This window comes from Myripristis murdjan, chromosome 10 (assembly GCF_902150065.1).
Source record: "Myripristis murdjan chromosome 10, fMyrMur1.1, whole genome shotgun sequence".
NCBI lineage: Eukaryota > Metazoa > Chordata > Actinopteri > Holocentriformes > Holocentridae > Myripristis > Myripristis murdjan.
In genome coordinates, this window is record NC_043989.1 from 17,578,909 (window position 1) to 17,600,449 (window position 21,541).

At 40.4% G+C, this 21,541-nt stretch overlaps 1 protein-coding gene across 1 annotated transcript in view; it reads right to left on the minus strand.

Moving 5' to 3' along the window:
- Positions 1 to 21,541, minus strand: part of ctnna1 (catenin (cadherin-associated protein), alpha 1) — a 117,071-nt gene that overhangs the window by 13,124 nt on the left and 82,406 nt on the right. Inside the window, exons 14-16 of the mRNA XM_030061463.1 lie at positions 18,286 to 18,396; positions 14,716 to 14,897; positions 1,908 to 2,013 (exon numbers count right to left, since the gene is read on the minus strand). Of these exons, the coding sequence (XP_029917323.1) occupies positions 1,908 to 2,013; positions 14,716 to 14,897; positions 18,286 to 18,396 (399 nt within the window). The remainder of the gene's footprint in view (positions 1 to 1,907; positions 2,014 to 14,715; positions 14,898 to 18,285; positions 18,397 to 21,541) is intronic.

Consider the following 21,541-nt stretch of genomic DNA (forward strand, 5'->3'; position numbering starts at 1 on the left):
GAAAGATTCAGTTTGAATGAACTCATTACTTAATGATAACTCTTTATGTTTTTATGACACATTTTTGCGTACATGAGATCAGTGGAGTTGTCAACAAAACCAGTGTCAGAACGAGAATGACAACGCCTCCATGTTTATCTAAATTGAAATCTTACAGCAAACATCTGAAGCCAGTGTTTGCCTTCCTGCACGCCTGTGTGTTCTTGGATAGATGTGGAAGAAACCCACAGCTGGTAGATCTCCCAACCAGAGGCAAGTGATGTCTTCACAGGGGAAGACCATGTCAACCTCAATCTGACAACCATGTCTGTTGTAAACATCACAACTCAACTCCTCCATGATTTAACAACAAAATATATACATATTGCAGACTCCAAGGCAGTGAGCCTCTTTTCTGCCAAAGAGGTGGCACATGAATAAGTTGGGGGATAAATCATGTACAGTGTCTCCCAGAGGAGTGGTACAGTGCAAGTATGTAAGTGAAATATGAGGCCATGGATAATTGAATATGTGTTTCCCAATGTCAAGGAGCATAGTCTCTGGAGTACAGAATGGATGTGGAGAGATGATGGAATGGGGGATTGGGGAATGAGAGATGGAAGGATGATGAGAGGGAGAGCAGCGTTTGATCCAGAAAGAAATTGGTAAAAGCTGATGATGGGTGTCCCATGAATAACAAAATATCGTCAATGTAGCATTCCCAAATATGGCCCCGATATGTTTAAAATTCCTTTATACCAGCAGGTAATGTTCCTATGCGCAAATATTGATAATGAGCCCACTTGAATTCACTGTGGTTTACTGGACCAGTTTTCTATGTTGTTCTTTGTTGGCAAAGCTGTGACTGCTCATGCGTCCTGTGCATACAATATACACAGGACACAATATGTATTATATACAAATTTATAAAATGAGATCTGATGATGCAACTGTCCTATATGTAATAGGCTCTTTGGAAAAAAATCATGTCCTACTTGCCGAGTTCATTGTGCCTGTTCTGATTGGTACAAACACAACAGAGCCTTGTTCTGGCAGATTCAGAAATGCAATTGAGAGCATAATGAAATGTTACCGTAGCCAACACACAGACAGATGTCTCATTTTCAGCCAATAAAGTAGCTTAGCTCCACAAATCCAATGGCATTGTCTTCACACATTACATCTGGGTGGTTATTCTACTTTTTACAGCTCATTCCTAGCCTGACGTGTCATCTATATAAACCATTATTTACCATCAGTAGTTTCCACCCAGCAATTCATGGGGTACTTTTCACAAAAAATGGATGAAATAACCTAAAGCAAACTCACTCCATGCAAAACACAGTCCAACAAAAAGAAAAAAAAGAAAGCAGATAAAATCTCAAAATAAAGGCATTGCAGGATAGATGCTTTAGATTTTGCAATACAAATAAACCAGGAGATAACATTACAAATTCATCAGCAAAAGAAAACTGCTCAGTTTTTTCATGTCATTTCCATGAAAACAAAACTATATGAAATTAAATTGTTCACATGAATTTGGACTTATGAAATCTACTGGTCCAGCTGGAGCTGAAAAGCCACATTACTTCTATGTTGATGTAAAAAAACTATCAGCAAGGACCCAAAATCTGTGTGGGTAGGCTTACTGCCAAGGCTGAAGAAAGGGAGAAGTCTAATACCATTCTGCACAGCATGCTGTCAGCAACCACAGGATATCTACACCAAACTTGCCTGTAACTATAACTTTAACACCTACGCAGTATTTTTCCCCCCACCATGTATTTAAAAACCACATATTCACATGTACACAATTTAAGAGCATCAATGTGGAAAAATAAATAAAATTTAAACATATGTGAAGCTCACTGGTGCAATTGCGTAGTCTAGACCAAGCCCTTTGGAATGGGGGCTAATTTCAAACTTACGTGATCAGCGATGGTGCGGCCTAGCTTGTCCATTCTTGATCCCGCCTCTGCGATTTTCTTAGCAGCGCTGATGACATCAGACGTATTCTTCAGCGGTCCTTTCCCCCTGGGAGAAAAGCAGAGAGATCACTCACTGTTTCTGATCTACTGCAGCCTCATTCAATATGTAAGAGCAGCATCTCAGTCATGGAGCTTCTGTTTTTGTTGAAGGTTGTTTTTCGGTCAAAGATAAGTATGGACAGAGCAACGTGACACATGAGAAGGGAAAAACAGCATTAAGCACACATGTATGTTGCAATGCCGCACACACAAAACAAAAGCACACAGACCACTGGCACCATTTGCCTTAGTCAAGGTTGTAAACGGTTTATAACCCATTCAACTTGGGGGCACAACCTTCATTCCTGAGGCCATCACATCAGTGCAGTAGTCATACGCTTTCCATCCAGAAACACAAACTTCCATGTCCAATTCTGCTGTGTTAACCTGAATGGCTCATACGGCTTCATATACTTCATCAGAATACTAAGAGACAAGTCGGACTGTATTCATGAGTATTGGCCGAGGACAACCAGATGGTCTAAACAACACAACACACACCACCCACTCTTCATTTGTGTGGTCATTTTGTGCCACGGATGGTGGGACAAAGAGGCAGAGATGAACAAAAGAGGAGAGAAGAAATGGTTGTAAGTGAAGGGCGGGTGGCGGAGAGTAGTAAGTCAGAGTCCAGCTCAAATTAAAAGCTGTGGTCAATATCTTGGTGCTACTTTTCCACCTCAGCCCCCCCAAACCCAAACAACGTTAGACCCAACACAGGCCAGTCCAACCCTGACCGAACCCACTGTAAAGCTTGTCAACCATTTGCCAGCTTTGTGCCCCCACAAGGGACTCTGGGACACAGTTGGCAAGAGGCACAAATTGGATTCAAAGCTGCTCTCTCCAGGCTAAAAAATGAGCCATCCAACCCAGAACAGATGGAATTCTGTGTTCTCTTCTCTCCCTTCCTCTGCCCTCCCCTCCCGTCTCCAGTCTTTCCCCTCTCTTGCTCTCCCTCTGTTGCTCTGCTGTGGAGCAAGTCAGGGTCCTCGTGGAAGAGGCCATGCGTCATGGCACAGACTGGTAGCTCCCTGGGGACTGGCCCACCCCTGGAGACAGAGCTGGGGCCACTGTGATGGATTTATATATATTTTTAAATGTAAAAAATAAAAATAAAAATAAAAACCAACAACTCCCTAAAGAGCAGCCATTGCATGTCTTCAGTTCAAGGGCTGATCAAGTTTCTACTAAGGCTGAATGATATGGTTAAAAAATTAATCATCAAAATTATATTGCAATTTATCTTACAGATATTGCGATTGTGGTACCAGGAATAATATTTTTTTGCACTATAATTTATTTACACTGAAGTTATTATTAAAATGTTGATGGTGTGATTTTTGCTGGTGTCTGTACCAAACAGGCGTGCTTCCTTAAGTCTTATAGCAAATACAATTTGTAGGCCAGGGCATCTCTGTAGCTCCATGATAACTTAATTGCAACAATATTTTATAGCTGTTATGATGGCTCCTATGATTCGGATATTAAATACTTGGCCATATTGAGATTTAGATAAGATTTTGATTAACTGTTCTGACAGTAGCTTCTACTGTCAAATCATTTTAGAAATACACCTAAAACTGATTTCCTGTTTAAATATTCCTTGCTTTAACATGCATCAGCAGTAAGAAGCACAAAGATAGTAGTCAGTGTGCTGTAGCTCCCTGAATTCCTCCACATTTCCAGCTCTCCTTGGGTGGTGAAGTGGCTGTTTTGCTATAGGAGGAAAAGGCAGCAGGGAGGGGGGACAAGGGGACTCCTGTTTTAACCTTATCAGATTTTCATGGTGGATTTATACATGGAAGGGGGCTAGGGGACTGTCAGGTCTGGTGACAGCCACAGGACTCCAGATGGGAGTAAGCCACATCGGACCGAGCTCTCCGCGGTACAGAATGCTCTAAGACAGGTGGCTCCCAAATATGTTGCATGCTTGCAAGCCACACATGCCTTATTCATGAGAGCCACCACACAGCCATAAGCAAAGTAGGAGTCAACGAGAGTCTCTCCCACTCTCTCGGCAGATAAGTCAGGAGAGGGACCCAGATCAATTTCCTCATACAGCATTAACCTTGGCTAGTCTATGTGCCAGCTCAAGGTTGAGGGGGCAATAATTTGGGCGCGGGCAGAATTAGCCAGCTAGTGACCTTCCATGTGAAACTGCTGCATGTGAGAGAGAGGACATAATGGGAAGATATACTGTCGGACAGAAAAGCATTCATGTGTGCCTGGCCCCCACCCCCAAAAGTCAGCATCCCACAGGCATCTGTAAAGAAAAATACAGAGCTCTTGCAAGACATCGAATAATTCTCTTAGCCATGCAAATAATGCTATAATTATAATTATTAAGTTGCCATATCATTTGCCTTCATTCATTTTTTTTTTCTGTGATCCTCTTGACTTGTAGACCAAACTGAACTACATGTACTGAGTGGGTATGGTATAGGATGTGTCACAAGCATGGATGCTTACCAACAAGATACTCCTCTCATTGAGTCTGAAAGTTCAATGATGCTATTTAAAGAAATGACAGATAAGAAAGTCTGCTGACAAAAATACTGGTTCTGAAATTTTCGACTTACAATGGGCAGTCTTCCCTTCCAAGATACAGGGCTGCATGAAAATCTTAATGGTTTCTATTGTCAATTTATATTTAATATGCAAGGCAAATATTCTCAATGAATCTGTGTATGAAGATTTAATTTTATATTTGTTTCAGTTTAATGATAACAGACTTCCAGAAAATGGAGAAAAGGGCAGTGCAGAATCGTGGTTTGTAATGGCATGAAATCTGATGTGGTTTATATGTATATTACCTGTCAGTGTGGCTAATCAACATTTTAGACAGGTGTGCTGATATACCGATGTTAACATTGGTGAGGTGCTTTTCTCTCCATGTGAGGAGGAGCAGTCCACCCTAATGTTGTACAGGCCTGATCCCAACTACCAACCTCCATCTTCCATTAGAGAGAATCAGACTAAGATAAGACTAAGAGGCAACGGATGACATCGCTGAGGTGAAGTTGCACAGGTCTGACATTTGAGTTTTTTTTTTTTAAAGATACCATGATTTCCTTTCATCAAATCCCATTAGGTCTGTCCAAAACTTAACCAAATGAAATTAAATGAACACATTTGCATGAGAAGAGAAATACTCTTTCCAATGGCATTAACATTCACACTACCACTCTTTTCTATATTTAAATGCAGTATTTAAAATATTGATAGCACATCATTGGATACTTCAAATGAAAGGCTTTTCTTCATTTAAATTCATTTAAATTTGTGGAACAGCCGTTACCTTGATAACAACAGCACTTTGAACTCTGTTACAGCTTTTAATATTATACCTCCACCGCTAGGAAGACAGGATCTTTGACCCATTCAAAAAGATGAAGATGGAGAGGCAGCATTTCACCATCATTACTGCTGTGACTCAGAACTAGGCACACCATGTCCTCTGAGTAATTCACTTGAAAACCTTTAAAAAAGGTACAGCTACACAAGTTACAGTCGAACACAAATACACTGCTGGTCCTGTAACAGACAGAGACACACACACACGCACACAAAAAACGCACACATATACACACAAAACCGTGTGAGCTAGACTGTCATGCTGAGAGACAGCGTTTCTCTCAACACACCAACCCATACTTAAGAATATTCATAATTACCACACACAGTCAGATATTTTAACATATTAGGGAACACACGTGCACAAACAGCGCATACACACCCAAAAACACTCCTCACACACACACACACACACACACACACACACACACACACACACACACACACACACACCCACACCCACACCCACACCCACACCCACACACACACACACCCACACCCACACCCACACCCACACACACACCACCATAAACAGCATAAGGTAAAGAAGCTCAGGTGACGTGTCAATGAGTTTAGGTTCAGTCACATTGAAACAAGAGTTTTTGGACTTCTTTGCCTGTCAGAGAAAAGAAAAAAAAAACAGGAAGGAACTGCTCTTCCTCTCACAGCATTTCAGAAAAATGGTTTTCTGCAGGAGACCAGTGGCAGAACCATGCCTTCCAGTCACAATTCTCAAAATGTTTACAGTGCCATGAGAAAGTATTTAAACCCATTTTATTTGTCCATTATTCTGAGCTGTTGCAGTCTGGATTCACAAAGAATTAAATTGATTTCTTTTGTTAATAAGTACATAAAATTACCCATAACAATGTCGAAAACATTTGTCATTTACTTTTTTTTTTTTTTTTTTTTTTAAATGAAGTACAATAATATTTCACATTACCAACCACCACCATTTTCCCCCAACTAATGCAGTTTAAAGGTACCTCTGACACTCATTGTAGATTTTTTTTTTTAAAACAACACCGGCAAATCTGGACACTTTCTTTTATATTTTTTGTTCCTGATTTGTTCAATGGTCAAGTTGGATTGGGATGGGGTCTGTGAATGGCCATCTTCAAGACGGTCTACAAATTTCAGTGGAATTCAAGGCTAAGCTTTGGCTCGGCCACTCAAGCACCAGACTAAAGTATTTGGCACTTGGGAGCAAGTTTGCAAATGTTTGCCTTTGTTTAGCCCCACTTGTTTTTTCATTACAAGTGTCCATGTCCATGGAACTGAAAATACTACAGCTTGCTATGCTGGCCATGTTTCATGTTTCATGTTAGTGAGCTCTCAGTTTCTGCCAGACATAACACTTTGTATCATGGCTGAAGAGGCAATTTTTTTTTTTTTTTAAATCAGATGACAGTCTCTTGCCTCTCATTTTTAGTCTTTTGCTGCCATTTTGAAAACTCCAGGCTGCTGTATGTTTTTTTTTTTTTTTTTTTTCCCCTTCCAGCTACTCTGTCCTGCTGCTCAGCTTTGACAATTCATGCATCAGGGCTTACCGTGTTTGGTCAACTAGTGGATTACTTGGTCAGGGAGGGGTGGGTCTTAGCTGACAAAGACTGTATTTGGTTGATTAGTCCCTACACAATAGCCTGAAATCAAAGGAAAGGTAAGAATCAATCAAATATGTGAAAATCAGATGTTAAAATTGTGGAAGTAATTAATATCAACACTGGCACCCAAATAGACATTACCAAACTCCTGTCAGAATGCTCATCATACATTTCCCAAACAGCAATTTTGTTAAATAAAGCATGTCTGCTTTCTTCACAGTGTATGTGTGTATGGCATCATCTGTCTAGAAGTATGAAAAATTTACACCATCTTGCTGTCACTACTGATTGGCAGATGAACTGCACAATATGAACATGAATTTCAGACATAACTGGTTTTGTGGGGGTCACGGGTGGTTTAATGTATTCTTTTGCCATCACGTGTGACAGAACCTGCTTAATACTCTGTTCATCTCAAACCCTTCACTCTGTGTCACTGTCCATCACCCTCTTCTCCATTCTCAGCTTTGTCCAGGCTGTAGACTACCGTTTTTCATTTTCATGCCAGAGTTCTATCAAATTTGGAAAAGCAGTAACAGAGAGGAGAAGTAGAAAAACATTCTGGGGGAAAGTCAAGACTGAGTGGGTAATGGTTTTTGGCAACAGGTGAAAAAAGTATTAATTTACAAAGATATAAAGACAATGTGTCTGGAAAGGTTAAAGCTAGCGAGTAAAATGTGAGTCTACTGGTGTCTGCTCCAATGCAGCAAAGCAACTATAACTAAAATAATAATGTCCCACCAGAGTGAAGTCTAAAAACCGAGGTACCAAACCAAATAATTGTGATAAAAAAGCTGTTCATAATAATTATTTTGCAAAGTTTGTCAAAGTATACATCTCATGCACTCCTTATGGCAATACCAACTAATGATCTCTCACTATACACAGCACTACAGTATACTATAGATTGAAGCAAAACAGAAATTCACAAAACACAGGCACCAGTCAAAGGTTCTTGAAATAGAAAGAGGGATCTGATGTTTGTCAAATCTCCCCCATCTCTATTTATATCACTAAAATAACTAACCTGCACTGTTGTGCCACATTGTGGTCTCACATGCAATTTTTAAATCAATCCCACAAACAAAATATATATTCAACAGAAAGGACTAATTGAGTCAATTCTTACATAACTACTATAATAAAGAGACTAATTTATTTAAATTACACAAAGTCACAAAAGTCTCTTTGTATCTCCTTGGCATTTAACCAACACGATGAACAGAACATGACCTTAACATCAAACTGAAGCCAACCTCTGGCAGTGCCCAACTCATCTGTGCGACACCTCTCACTAACCCTCCTCTGAGGCTGAACAGTGTTGGCTGCTCTAACGTTAGCATTGTCAGACACTTTTTCCTCTGGGGGCAGCTGGGCAATGTACTTTCCTTCACTCTAGAAATAGGGTAAGTTTGATTTTTATTATCCCTAAAAATTGATTTTTAGATCCTATATTTTCTTACATGCCATGTACCTTGCAGGATTGTGAAATTTAGTGGGGTGATGGACGATTTACACATACGGGGCTTGACAGGTGATAATTTTGAACCCCCTAACCGACTCCTCATTATGTGCATACAAGGGTGATGAGGCTTTGAAAGAGATCAGGCAGAAGCTATCATAAATCAAAATACCCCAAAACTATAAGAAAAAAAGCATCTCAGAAACAGAAGACAGAGTTATCAGGCAAGGATCTCATTTACTATGTATTGAAATAGTGTATATAGCATCTGATACTAGTATTAGGTGCTTCATGATTGTATATGCTTGCTGTATTCACTGTGTTTCTATGGAGGACTAAAAGGGACAGAATGAAATAAATAAATACATCTTTAAATAAATACTTAAAAGTGTCATTAATTAATTAAAATGGGAATTAAATAAATAAATGTGTCATTAAATAAATAAATATGTCATTAAATAAATAAATGTGTCATTAAATAAATAAATGTGTCATTAAATGTGTCATTAATTCATTAAAATACCAGTTCATTTAATGTAAAAACATATATATAATTATTTCATTATTTATTTAATTATTTCATGGACCGGTGTTGCAGTGCTTCATGAATTAATTTTATCTGTCAAACTCACCCATCAAAGTCAGTGGGCGGATCCTAACACCTGATTGGTTACCCGGCACAGCAAGCCAAGACAGATCGACTTCAGATAATCGATTGATGCAGAGCAAGTAAACATATTCTAGAGTGAAAGTTTTTAACTGTTTTACTTAACCCAGACGCTCAGGTTGCATAACCTACAGCCGAGAGACTTTACTAAACATCAGGTAAAGCATGCTGCAAGAACTGAGACTCTCTGCTTTGATGTGAACACACTACGCCAGCACGGGATTTTACCTGCGTCTACACCGGCCGCCACCAGGGAGAGGAGGGAGCGCAAGCGGTGCAAACGTAAACAAATGAGGGGGAAGAGAGCCGGGATCCACGCTAGGCTAGAGGCTACAGGCTAAAGGCTAAAGGCTAAAGGCTACAGGCTACAGGCTAAAGGCTATAGGCTAACCCCTCCAGACCAGCAGGACCGTGGCTCTTGCTCTCTAATGTTCGCTCCCTCGACAACAAGCTGGACGAGCTACGCTTGCTAAGAGACACCCGCAGGAGAGAGACTGCTGTGTGCTTGCTTTTGCGGAGACATGGCTCCATGGAAACATCCCATCCCTGCAGGAGTAGAGCACTGAACACTGTCAGAGACCCCTCTCACCCGCTCCACAAATACTTTGAGCTGCTTCCATCAGGCAAACGGTGAAAAGCAAAACCGCTAGAATGAGCAACAGCTTCCTCCAGAAAGCTGTTAGACTTTTAAACTGCTGACTTTACCATCAGTCGGGGATCCTAAGTGAAAAACTCTATCTCATTTTGTGTGCACTACTGCTGTATGTGTAGCTTAATGACAATAAAGCTTGATTTGATTTGATTTGATTTGATATTCTGACACACTTGGTGGCGCAACCTTTACTCGGTTCAAGCAAATGGGGGATTTGCAGGAGCAAATGTTACTGCGGTGCGCGATGCGTGCTAGATAGGTGCAGCCCCAAAATGTCGAGAAGTTGCCCAGAACTACTCAGAGAAGCAGTAACTTTAACTGGAGAGGCTCTCAGCAGAACTCCTCCGGCTCCGGCAGACTTCCAGGCTTCAGACCTAAGCAATCGATTGAGCTAGATTCACGTTAGTCCCGCCCACTGACTTTGATGGGTGACTTTGACAGATAAAATTAATTCATGAAGCACTGCAACACCGGTCCATGAAATAATTAAATAAATAATGAAATAATTATATATGTTTTTACATTAAATGAACAGGTATTTTAATGAATTAATGACACATTTAATGATACATTTATTTATTTAATGACACATTTATTTATTTAATGACATATTTATTTATTTAATGACACATTTATTTATTTAATTCCCATTTTAATTAATTAATGACACTTTTAAGTATTTATTTAAAGATGTATTTATTTATTTCATTCTGTCCCTTTTAGTCCTCCATATGTTTCACCCCTGTTTTTTGGTATTCTACAACAAGTATGGCTTCCATTTGTATGTATGCCACACAAAACTACAACTCCTGTATGCACATGAGTATTGCATACTGCCAGTGATTAGAATGGGATTGGTTATCTCTACTTGCGTGTCCATTCACTGAATCAGGTATGCTCTGATGAAAATCTGCTAAACTATAACCTTAAAAAAGTGAATATTGCATAAATCTAAGTGTGTGGAAATCTATTCCATCAGCATGGCTGATACTGCAATGAGTGGGTTTGTCACGCCCCCATTCTGCTGTAAGTTACCAGCAAATTCAGATAGTTCAACAGGTTCTTACCCCAGGCAGGTGTCTTCATTACTGGTAGTTTGTTATATTGTTAGCTCACATTGATGTATCAATTTATGTACATTTCCTTATATAGTACATTTAAAACTTTTTTAGATGTGGCTAATATTAACATATACAGCATATATGGACAAATGGCTGCTTACCTAACATCTACAGATTATCACTTGAGTCTAAAAAATTAGGGCTTTATGCTGGGCTACAGGCCACTGTTGGCCTCAAAACACTGGGACTTTGTCCAATACCAAGGACAACTAATGCACACATTGGGGAAAAAAACACCAGTCTGCATTATGTAAAGTGTGTTTTGTAACGTATTCAAATTTCTTCCCTGTCAAAGTTCAAACAACACAGAAATAGTGGCTTATAGTGAGATTTTTGCTGCATGCCCTTCTCACTAACTTCAATATCGGTTATGGACAGAGCTTTAAAGCAAGATTCTTTAAAGTCAGTGGCTAGCACTGAAGTTTGTCACAAATACAAATTTGGAATACTGTCACTGTCACTGCCACTGTCACTGTCACGTTTCCTGACTGTGCAGCAACCTAGAGCCAGCTCATGCTTGTGTGACTTCTAAAGTACTGCCTGGTATACAAGCACATATTGCATTTCTCTTAAGATGGGCACTTAGGGCTCTCTGAGGCATAAAGAGCACATGCCATAATACCCTTATGAACTTAGCCAGGAAAAAAAAGTGTTCTGCACAAATGAACAATGATAAACAAGCCAACCAGCAATAACAGAGTCACTTTCTTAATGTGGCAGTCCACCTAAGCATCTAATACACATTAGTGGTGGGTTAGATTCATCGAAATCGCGATTCATCGCGATGTTTTACATGACAATGTGGGATCGATTTTTTCACGTCAATTCTTTTCCACCAAGCCCAGAAAAAAAACGGGTACCCGCAACAAAAAGTAGGTAACGCATGCAGCACCTGGACAGTTTAGTAGGTGGGACCATAGCAAATGGAAGCAGAGGGAAGCAGCTGTTGTTTGTTTGCGAATTCACCCGAATATAAGACAATATTTTTCCACTGAAAAAAACGCCCTCGTCTAATAGTGGGGGTCTAAGCAAATACACATGTATTTTACTTGCATATGTAAACCAGTAGGTAGGCTCACCTGATGCCACGATTACCGGCGAATGGCCGCATTGCGCAGTCAACAATCAACCATGTTATCTGTGTCATTGTCCGTTGTGCTGCGGCAGCCGCATATGAACAAAAGTTGATTTATAATGAAAGGTATATGGCAGTATGTGTGTGCCACTCACCTGTCAGATCCGGCAGACCTGACCGGGTGGGCGGCCGGCTGATGCCGGCCGGTGGCTTTTTTATTCAAACAAGATTTTGTCCATATAAAAAATATTTTTCCAAAAAAGGGTCTTGAAAAAGAGGGGTCGTCTTAAAATCAGGGTCGCCTTTTATGCGGGTCAATACGGTATTTTATCTTATCCTGAGTAAGTTGAATTATTTGATTTTCAAGAATGCACTTTTTATTGTTCCCTTGCAAAAATATGGCGGTTTATGATGGTGAATTCCAGACTGAATAAGTTGACTTTATTTTGAAGACTGCACTGTTTTGCCTTGGATTAAGGCAGTTTTGTCTTTGGGATTGTAGTTAAGGCTGTTGTTGCCTTGTAAAAATGTCACTTTGCATTTACAAATGGCACATGTTTCCATTTAATAAAATTTGATGGAGATACATAATTATGTTGTTGTTTACGTGAATTAATGACCTTACTAAAATGTCTTATAGGTCCACAGGAGTCATACTTATCTGTACAGAAATTATAGTCAATGGTGTACTGTAGTGTCTGTGGACCAAATTTTGAGTTACTTTTGTTATGATGGAACTGGCTTATGCAATTCTTTCACTGGCCCCCAGATGGGGGTGTGCTCCATGGCAATGTTGAGTTAAATGTTGGGAGCTACTCCCAGATTACATAGTCAAAATATTTTGCGTCTTTGAAAATTTGAAAATATTTTGTGTCTTAATAATTAATAATAATTAATTAATAATTCCTAGTCAAATGTTCAAAAAATCTTTATTTTGAGAGTGACATGAGTTAATTTATGGGCTATTTATTTACAAAGCTAGCCACAGATTAACACAAAATCAGTCTTGCATGGAAAATAGCTGTAAAAATCACAATAATCGAAGAATCGTGGCACCAATAATTGCATCAAATTGACAGTCGCTATAATCGAAAAATCGAAGCTCCCATAATCGAAATCGAATCGAATCGTGAGGTACCTGCGATGGAGCACCCCTAATACACATATGTAAATTTAATACAACACAACATCATGTATGTTTTGGATATGGCATTTGGACTTGGACTATTAATTTCGTGTAAGCTTATTCTTTTTTATATCTTTACCAAGTAGCTGTTATGATGGCAACATTTGTGTGACAAAGAAGTCACTATGGTGAAGTATGATTCAAGTTAAATATTAGCCACATATTCTAACGTAAACAACTACAACACAGAACCACTGACAGTCATGAGTTTAGGTGCATATTTGATTCATCTTTACTATAGTGAAAATGTGGACTAATCTGTTTTGTACTTTACAATGAGTTATGAGTTTCTTTTCAATGTTTTTTTTCTGTTGGCTTTACAACTCCTTCTGATCTTCTAATGTATATGTGCAGTCCAAAATGCATTCAAATAAAGCAATATCTCATCACTGCACAAACAACTTGAGTCCCTGTCCACACTGTAATCTTTTTCATGAAGCCTCTTCATGGCAGGCCAGGTATTACAATGTGTTGATGTATGAATTTTGTTTTTAACTTGAGATTCTGCAGGCTCATCTCCATGATACTGATGAAACAGAAAAAAAGAAGCAAGACTGATTGAAAGGAGTATATAAAAGTTAAAGACTGTGAGACTGTGGTTATCTGTGGTATCCCAGCATGCACTTGGCAGAGCACTGGGAAACACCCTGGACAGGTTGCCAGTCCATTGCAGGACTAACACACATTCACCCTTATAGATAATTTACAGTAATAAGTTCTGCTGACCTGCATGTCTCTGGACTGTGGAAGGAAAATGGCGCACTGGGAGGAAACCCACACAAACACAGGGAGAACATGCAAACTCCACACAGAAAAGGATCAGGGTCCAGATTCAAATCCCTGACCCTCTTGCTGTGAAGAGACAGCACCAACCAGAGAGCCACTGTGCCACCCGTGAAAGAAACAAAGCTGTATAAATGGCATTCTAATTGGAAATTGTGTGTACACTGTGAAGCAAGGGGTGAATCTGGCCACCCTGTAGCAGCTCTCCTCGGAGAGCCTGCTCATTTAACATTTGCTCACAGGGCTCTACAAATGTACCACAGAAGGAGGGTAAATTTGACATATTGCTTGTGGCTCTACAGAAAAAGAACGGGGGGGGGGGGGGGGGGGGGGGGAATCAAAATTTAAAAAAACAAAATTCCACCTACAGTGCTGCTTGAGGAAGATTACGAGCACTGATGCGTGAACAGCAGTGTTCAACTGGGTGCATAATACACTCCAAATAAGGGTAAATGTTGGGAAACAGATGTAGGCTTATTGGGTGATTGTGTTAAAGGTGGGCCAAGCTTGAAGATCATTTCTGCCTGGAGGCATTTCGCTGTTATTGCACAACCATGGGAACATCAGTGTTCAATGTTCAGTGTGAGGTGTGACTAAAATGGCACATGCATATGAGCAGGAATAGTGAATACAGCACCAAGATGTCACAAACATACATAAGATACCCAACAGACATTAACAAACCATAGTTGCTGAGCGGGTGTGGACCTCGTGAGGCAGTTGACACATGTAAAACAAATGACCACATCTTTCTACACCCACACCAGGTGTCCAGGTGGGAGCTAAGTTGTCTGTCCAAGCTCACCTGGTGAAGTCTGTCATCTCCATCATGATCATGCACATCTGCTTAGCCAGCACGATGATGTCATTGCCGCTGTCGTCCCACTTGGATACCTCAGCATCCAGCTTGCTCTTCTCTTCCTGGAAGCTGGCCACCTGCTCAGCAATCTTTGCCTTCTGCTCCTGGGGCAACTGCGCCATGATAGCCTGAAGGAGGGATAATGGACAACATAAAAGGTAAGTACAATGGACTACAATGTGACATATGAGTGTTGGGGTTATTTCTGTGGCCCCAGGGGACTTTTTGTGTGTGAATCATAGCCTCTGGATTCCAATAATGTTAAGATTTTTTTTTTTTTTTTTAGGGGAGGGGAGAGGAAGGCGCCCTATGAGACTATAGCAGCATGTTACTGTGATAATATGATGTACTGCACTACTAGTCCCTATAACTTCTGTCACATTTAGATAATCTGTGAACATCATGTAGTGAAACTACAAGAACCAAAGCATCGTTCCAATGCGAATGTTGGTTATACTGATAAGAATTTTACTTCAAAATGTGATATCCACCAGTAGAGGAGACTAACAGTATTAAATAATAACTTTCATTGACATAACAGACATTGTTGGTTACTATTAAACTTGTAAGTGCATTTTTGTATACTGTTGAATATTGGTTATAATAAAGTTTTCAAAATGAATTAATGGAATTCTTGGAATGAAATTCTTCAAAGAGTGACCGACAGCTACTTGAAGCTCATTATCCTGCCTGTAAATAAGCGTCATCAAAAGTACTTCTCTAGGGTTTCCCTTACTGGCCATGGTTTACTGGGGCTGTAAATTCATCATAAGTTTCATTTACTATTATAAAGGTTGGGTTCAAAACTCCTGCAGAGCCCCTGAGTAAACATATGATAGCACCAAGTACTGGTGGGTGTGAGAGTAAGGAGGCAAGTCAGATAGGTGAGGAAAAAAATACATTTATTTTACTCTGTGCCTCTGGCAATTAAAGAGATCAATAGCAGGGCATTTATTCAGCTGTACTGACTATCCTGTGCAAACGTGTTTAGCACATTATTTCTACTCATCCTGTTGAGGTGGACGGTTAAAGGGCAGCTTCCCAACAGGCAATCAGACATTCAATGAATGAGATTGTGAGGCTGAAGTGGGAAGATACTTACGGGTAGAAAATCAAATACAGAATCAAGAATGTTCATGCTGTTACTAATGAATCAGGATTCTCTGTAGAATTGCCTGAGCTTAAATAAGGCTGTTCACAATGCCGCAAGGATGAAGAACCCCTATTTAACTACAGTCAGCTGATCTTGTGTGGGCTAAACAAACAAACAGCAGAGAAATGTAACGAGGGACCATTTTACTCTTTCAAGGTTTGAGAATTTTTGAGCAGTTTGAGAGGAATTCATTCCTGTGTATTCTTTCAGAGTTTGAGGCAACTGAATCCTGAACTTACAACCGGACAGAAATTTAAATGAGGTTAAAGCTGTGTGGTGAGAAGAAAGGAGATGCAATGACAATGCTGGCCCATTTAGCTGAGTATTCAATAGCATAATGACTCCACACAATAGAATCAATGAGAACGCAGATCTCTGTCAAGAGCTTAGGAGTCACAGTTAACTTCACCTCTTCAAGGAAGAGAGCCAGCATACAGTGACATACTGTGTAATAAGGGGTTCTTAAGATGGGTCAACACATGTTAGCAAAGTCTGCTTTGAGCACTCAAGATATGAACCACAGACCACTTATTAATATCAGACCAGATTTTTTTTTCAATGAATATTTGATGTATGTTGTGTGAAATACATGGATTGATGAAATGTCTTTTTTTCCATATCTTCTGGGACTGGAGAACCTGGGGGAGCACTAGTGGAATTGGCAAACTACACACAACTACACACTGGGGATGACCCCAAATGGCCAATCTGTTGGATGGTTGGTCACAACATCATTGGTCAACCAAAATTGAGCAGTCAAAATATCTTCACTGTCTTGCCTGCAGGTTCCAAAATTAATATTTGTGCCCATCTGCCAATGGCAGATAAAGTGAGAAAATTTAGCGGCCAAAGATACTTTTTAACGTCCAAATAACCGTATCATGCTCAGTGCTGCAGCATTGTTGAATTGCCACCTTGTAATGAGCTGATGACTGGTAAACATCAATTTTCATGCTATTAAGCAAGTAAGGCCTAAGTGCAGTGTAGGCATTTGGGCCGCAGCATAACAGCATGACTGCAACATGAAATAGCTCCCTAAGGTGTAGAGCAGGGCATGGGTCACTGAACAGACTTATCTATACACTCAAGTCTGCTAACGCTCTAACAACTTTGAGTGTGTCATGTGTTACAACAACATAAGAGATCTACTAGTTGTTAGAGCTCCATGAGGAGAGACTCTTTATTAACACTAGGGTCACTAGTGGCCCTTTTCCACTAGTATCTACTTGGCTCGACTCGGCTCAACTCTACTTGCCTCGACACGGTTTTGGTGGTTTTCCTTTACAATTGAGTACCACCTAACCGTGGGTAGAGTCATCATAGCAAGGTGGCGCACCATCCAGCTCCCTCTGGATTCTTTGGGCCGCCACCAAGTACAGAAAAGTCTCCACCTCTTCATTTGACCACGGTATCGGTTTGCTTGCCATGTTCCGACTATGCCAACTTCAGTGACAATCAATGCGCACGGTCGCTGTGCCGTTTTTTTTTTTTTTTTTTTTTTTTTTAAATGTCGGGTTTTGTTTTTGTGCAGTAGTCGCTCTCATCACTCCCTGTCCAATCAGCTGCCTGCACGATGTTTACGTCACATTTTCGGCTCGACTCAGCTCAACTCAGGTCACTTGGAACCCCGGCTGAGTAGGTCCTAAAATGGGACCCGCTACCAGGTACTACCACGTAATGGAAAAGTTCTCAAACCAAGTAGAGTCGAGCCGAGTCGAGCCAAATAGGTACTAGTGGAAAAGGGCCATAGGTGGGGCCTGGAGACAGCATCAAGCTGAGGACACTGGTAAAAAGAAGCATCATCTGCATTAAAGCTGAAAAGCAAAACACAAAAGCATTGCTCTTTTCTGGAGTGACAGAGAGTAATGAAACATATTAAATAGCTTTAAATAACACAGTATTCATGAAGAGATTTAATTCTACCATATTTACTCACTATACCAATATGTAGGAAGATTAGGCTGCACAAGCAAGCAGGCAAGCTATTATATTTCCCTAATGCCACCTGTCAAATATGGAGAATGAATTCGCTCAACTTGTATGTGCAATATCAAACTCAGTAACTCAAGCATATTAGGCAAACTTATGAGTCAGTGTTTGACTATCCACGAGTGCAGATCTGTTCCTTTGGCTACTGAAGCACCAAATCTCCTGTTTGACAAATATTAAATTTGTGTGCTTTCTGGGTAGACTATATTTTCTGTTCAAATTTTTTTCATTCTTCACAAGGAATCATTATTAATGCCATGTGATACCTGAAGATGCTAAAAACATTAACAGAGGGTATTTTGCCTGTGCAAGGAGCCCAAAAGAAGCCTGGCCAGTACAAGGTGTGCCTGCTGATAGCCTGTGTAGAAACTCACCCTGGCACTCTGGCCGGCAATAAGCTGGTCATCCTCAGTCTGCACGCTGGTCCTGCTGCGAACATCAAAGTCCTCCGTCTCAAAGTCAGAGTCGTCCAGCTCCTCTGGAGTCTGCAAGGGGACAACAGAGTGGGTGAAAGGGACACAGGAGGGAAAATGGAGCAGGGATAGATGAAAGAGTGAAATGGGAGGGGTGGGGTGGGGGGTTGAGCAGAAAGCAGACACAAAAGGGAGGGGAAGACAGAGTAGGTGAATGGGAGTAGAGAAGAAAAAATATGTTGGCATAAAAGAGCCATTTGAGCACAGTTAAATAACCAGCCTGCTTATGATCTATGACAAATGCCTTGGCGCTGCCAGCTAGGGCAGCATCAGATAAATGTCTTCTTTCCCATAGCTTGGTACATGAAACTGTAAACTGTAAATGAATTTGTAAATCAAGTGTAATGTGCTGCCTGTGCATTTTGAGAGGGAAAATAGAGGTACGAGCTGGTATGAAACATATTGGGAGTAAAACGCTTCAATCAGAGTCCCATCTGTCGCGGCTATCTGTAGAGAGGCAGGAGAGACATGAGTGGTGCTCTTATAGTGTGCTGCTACTTTATCTCTGATCCTTAACCCCTTGCCTAGAACTGACAGCAAAAACAAGCCATGAGCAACTATTTTACCATAAATATTCATATGCAAAAGAAATTCTCTCTTAGCAGGTCATGCTTAAGGCAAAATACAAAACTGACTGACAGGAAAATGTATTTGGTGGTGATACGGGCAAGGGGAAGATAATGTGGGCAGATAAAGGTGCATTATCACGCCTGTGCCACTACTTGTGCTTATCCAACTGTCTCAATACCTCCCTTCTGTAATGGATTTGGAGCTCTCACATCTAAAAATAGCTGAAGGTCTCTGAACAACCTTACACTCCTTTATGGAATACAGAGATGCTCTTGTTCCCAAGGGAAAGGGGGTATGGTTTCAGATACAAAGCAGTGGTGACTCAGAGCCATCCTTTTTCAACCCAGACAATGCTGTTCACTGGCACACAGATATCACTTGCTGTGGTCTGTGCAACAGATAACCTGTGAATGTGGGAGGCACAGAAATGATAGCCCATGGTGGGCACTCGGTGGAAAACTGGAGAGGTGACGAGGATAGGATGCGGTAAAACAAAAATTGGCTGGGTAGTTAATGCTGGGCAGTAGTTAGTGCTGTCCTAATAAATCAAATGTCAATACCTCTTTGAAAACACTGCAAAATATTTTATTCAGTACTTACTGAATAAGTTGCAGCATCGCCTACATGTATGTGTGCGGCAGGTGGACTGAACAGTTAGAAGAGGAATGACAAACAGAACAGCCAATTATAGTATTTGCCAGTAGGAGACGGTGCAAAATTCAATAGTGTCAAACATTTAAAAACCCATCAAGAGAATCAAAGGCCATATTTCCACCTGGCATTAACATGCATCTTGGGCAATCCAATCACAAGTGGACAGCTTTAAGTACTTCTGTTTGGACCTGGCATTAGAATAAGTCTCCACATGCGTCTCGTGTTGCCACTTGTGATCGGATCTCACTTTGCTGCTCTATATGCGAATGAACACGTGCATAATTCTTTTAAGTTGAGGAAACGGGCATTTAGCAAAAGGAGACACCCTTCCTCACTCGAGTCTCATTTAATGCACCGAGAATTACTTATGACAGATTTCAATCTTTATGTTTTAACTGTCATTCCTTCTACCAAATTATGTTTTCATACAAAATTTGAAGTGCTCTTAAATACATATACAAATACAATAAGTAATTCCATATCCCAACCTCAATTCTTTTCTTTTATTTCCATGCCTCTTTGTTGGGGAGTACAACAGGTTTTTTGGGGGGGTTTTTTGTGTTGCGTAAATAAACATCATTATAAACAGGTTTGAGAGGGTCATGTACTCCACTGTATAAATAAATAACTGGATAAATGAACATGAACTTGAACCTGACCTTGACTGTTTGAATGTGCAAGTGGTACGGGCTCTTCCACAGCTGTAGCTCTAATGTGTGTCAGAAATTACAGACGAGGTAAACAAAAAACTAAACCCAGAGGAGGCTTTGGTGAAACAAGCGTCAGGTAGACAGCCTGTGTATTTATTCACCAAACAGCTGCTTTATAGCCCACTTGCAGTTCATTTTGCATTTGGTCCATCAGCTCTGACAATTCAGTTGCACTCAGCAGAATCAGGCAGAATTTTTTTTTTTTTTTTTTTTTTTTACTGGAAAACTAACGGATCAGGCCTGAGTTGGGATTAAAGCACAGGGCGTTGGGCCGGAGCAGTGTGTTACACAGAAGACGTCACTTGAGTAGGCAGTCCTTCAGTGCAGTCGGGGACACTTCAAATGTGTCTGTTCACACTTCAAATGTGATGTGGAGAAATGCGGGCCAAACAGTCTACCACATCTTGAACTGAATCTCAGTCAACCTAAACTGACTGGGAAAAACTGGTGCCAAGAGTGAAACAGGGAATTCACTACTTATTTAGCTGTAAGCATACTACTGTGGTAAAAACAAAGCCCAAAATTAGCTTAACTCAAACTGTGTTGTGTTAAAAGTTTAACTTTGAGTGGATTTAGTTGGTTACTATCCACCTACTATCAACCACAGCAAGGAAGATAAGAGTGACTAGTACTCTAGATGCCACTTAAGGGGCAAGTAAAACAATATTACATTTGTCAAAGTTGACCAACTATCCCTCTAAATTCTAAATATAGTTCTTATATTATTTGTTGTTGCTGCAGAGTTGATCATTATGTAACTTATGGTTAAAACAAAGCAATTAGTGTTGAGTGACATGTTTTTCTTATTTCTATGGTATCAGAGAAGTAGTGAAATTGCATATATTAGGCCAAAACTTTCTTTTAATAATTCTTGGTATCAAAGTCAAATTTTGGTGTCCAATATTTTTATTCTTACAGTGACATTCTGTGCCCACCCTTTATGAATACAGCGGTGGATGGCTTATGTTTTTTTTATAGGAGAGAGCAGGCAAAATCACCTTGGGCTGTGACGCACTGTACAAATCAAAAGGTAGCGACAGCTGCCCCCTGTATCTCGCTGTCGGCAGCTCCCTGACTTTTAGACAGTTTGTTTGATGTCAGGTAGGCATATTCTGTGATGTCGCTGTAGGTGGGAGAGGGTGCTGTCCGCCTGTCAAATATTCAGGGGATGTCCAACATGGACTGCCAGTGCTCCACTTACAGAGGTTAAAGACTCTGTCTAT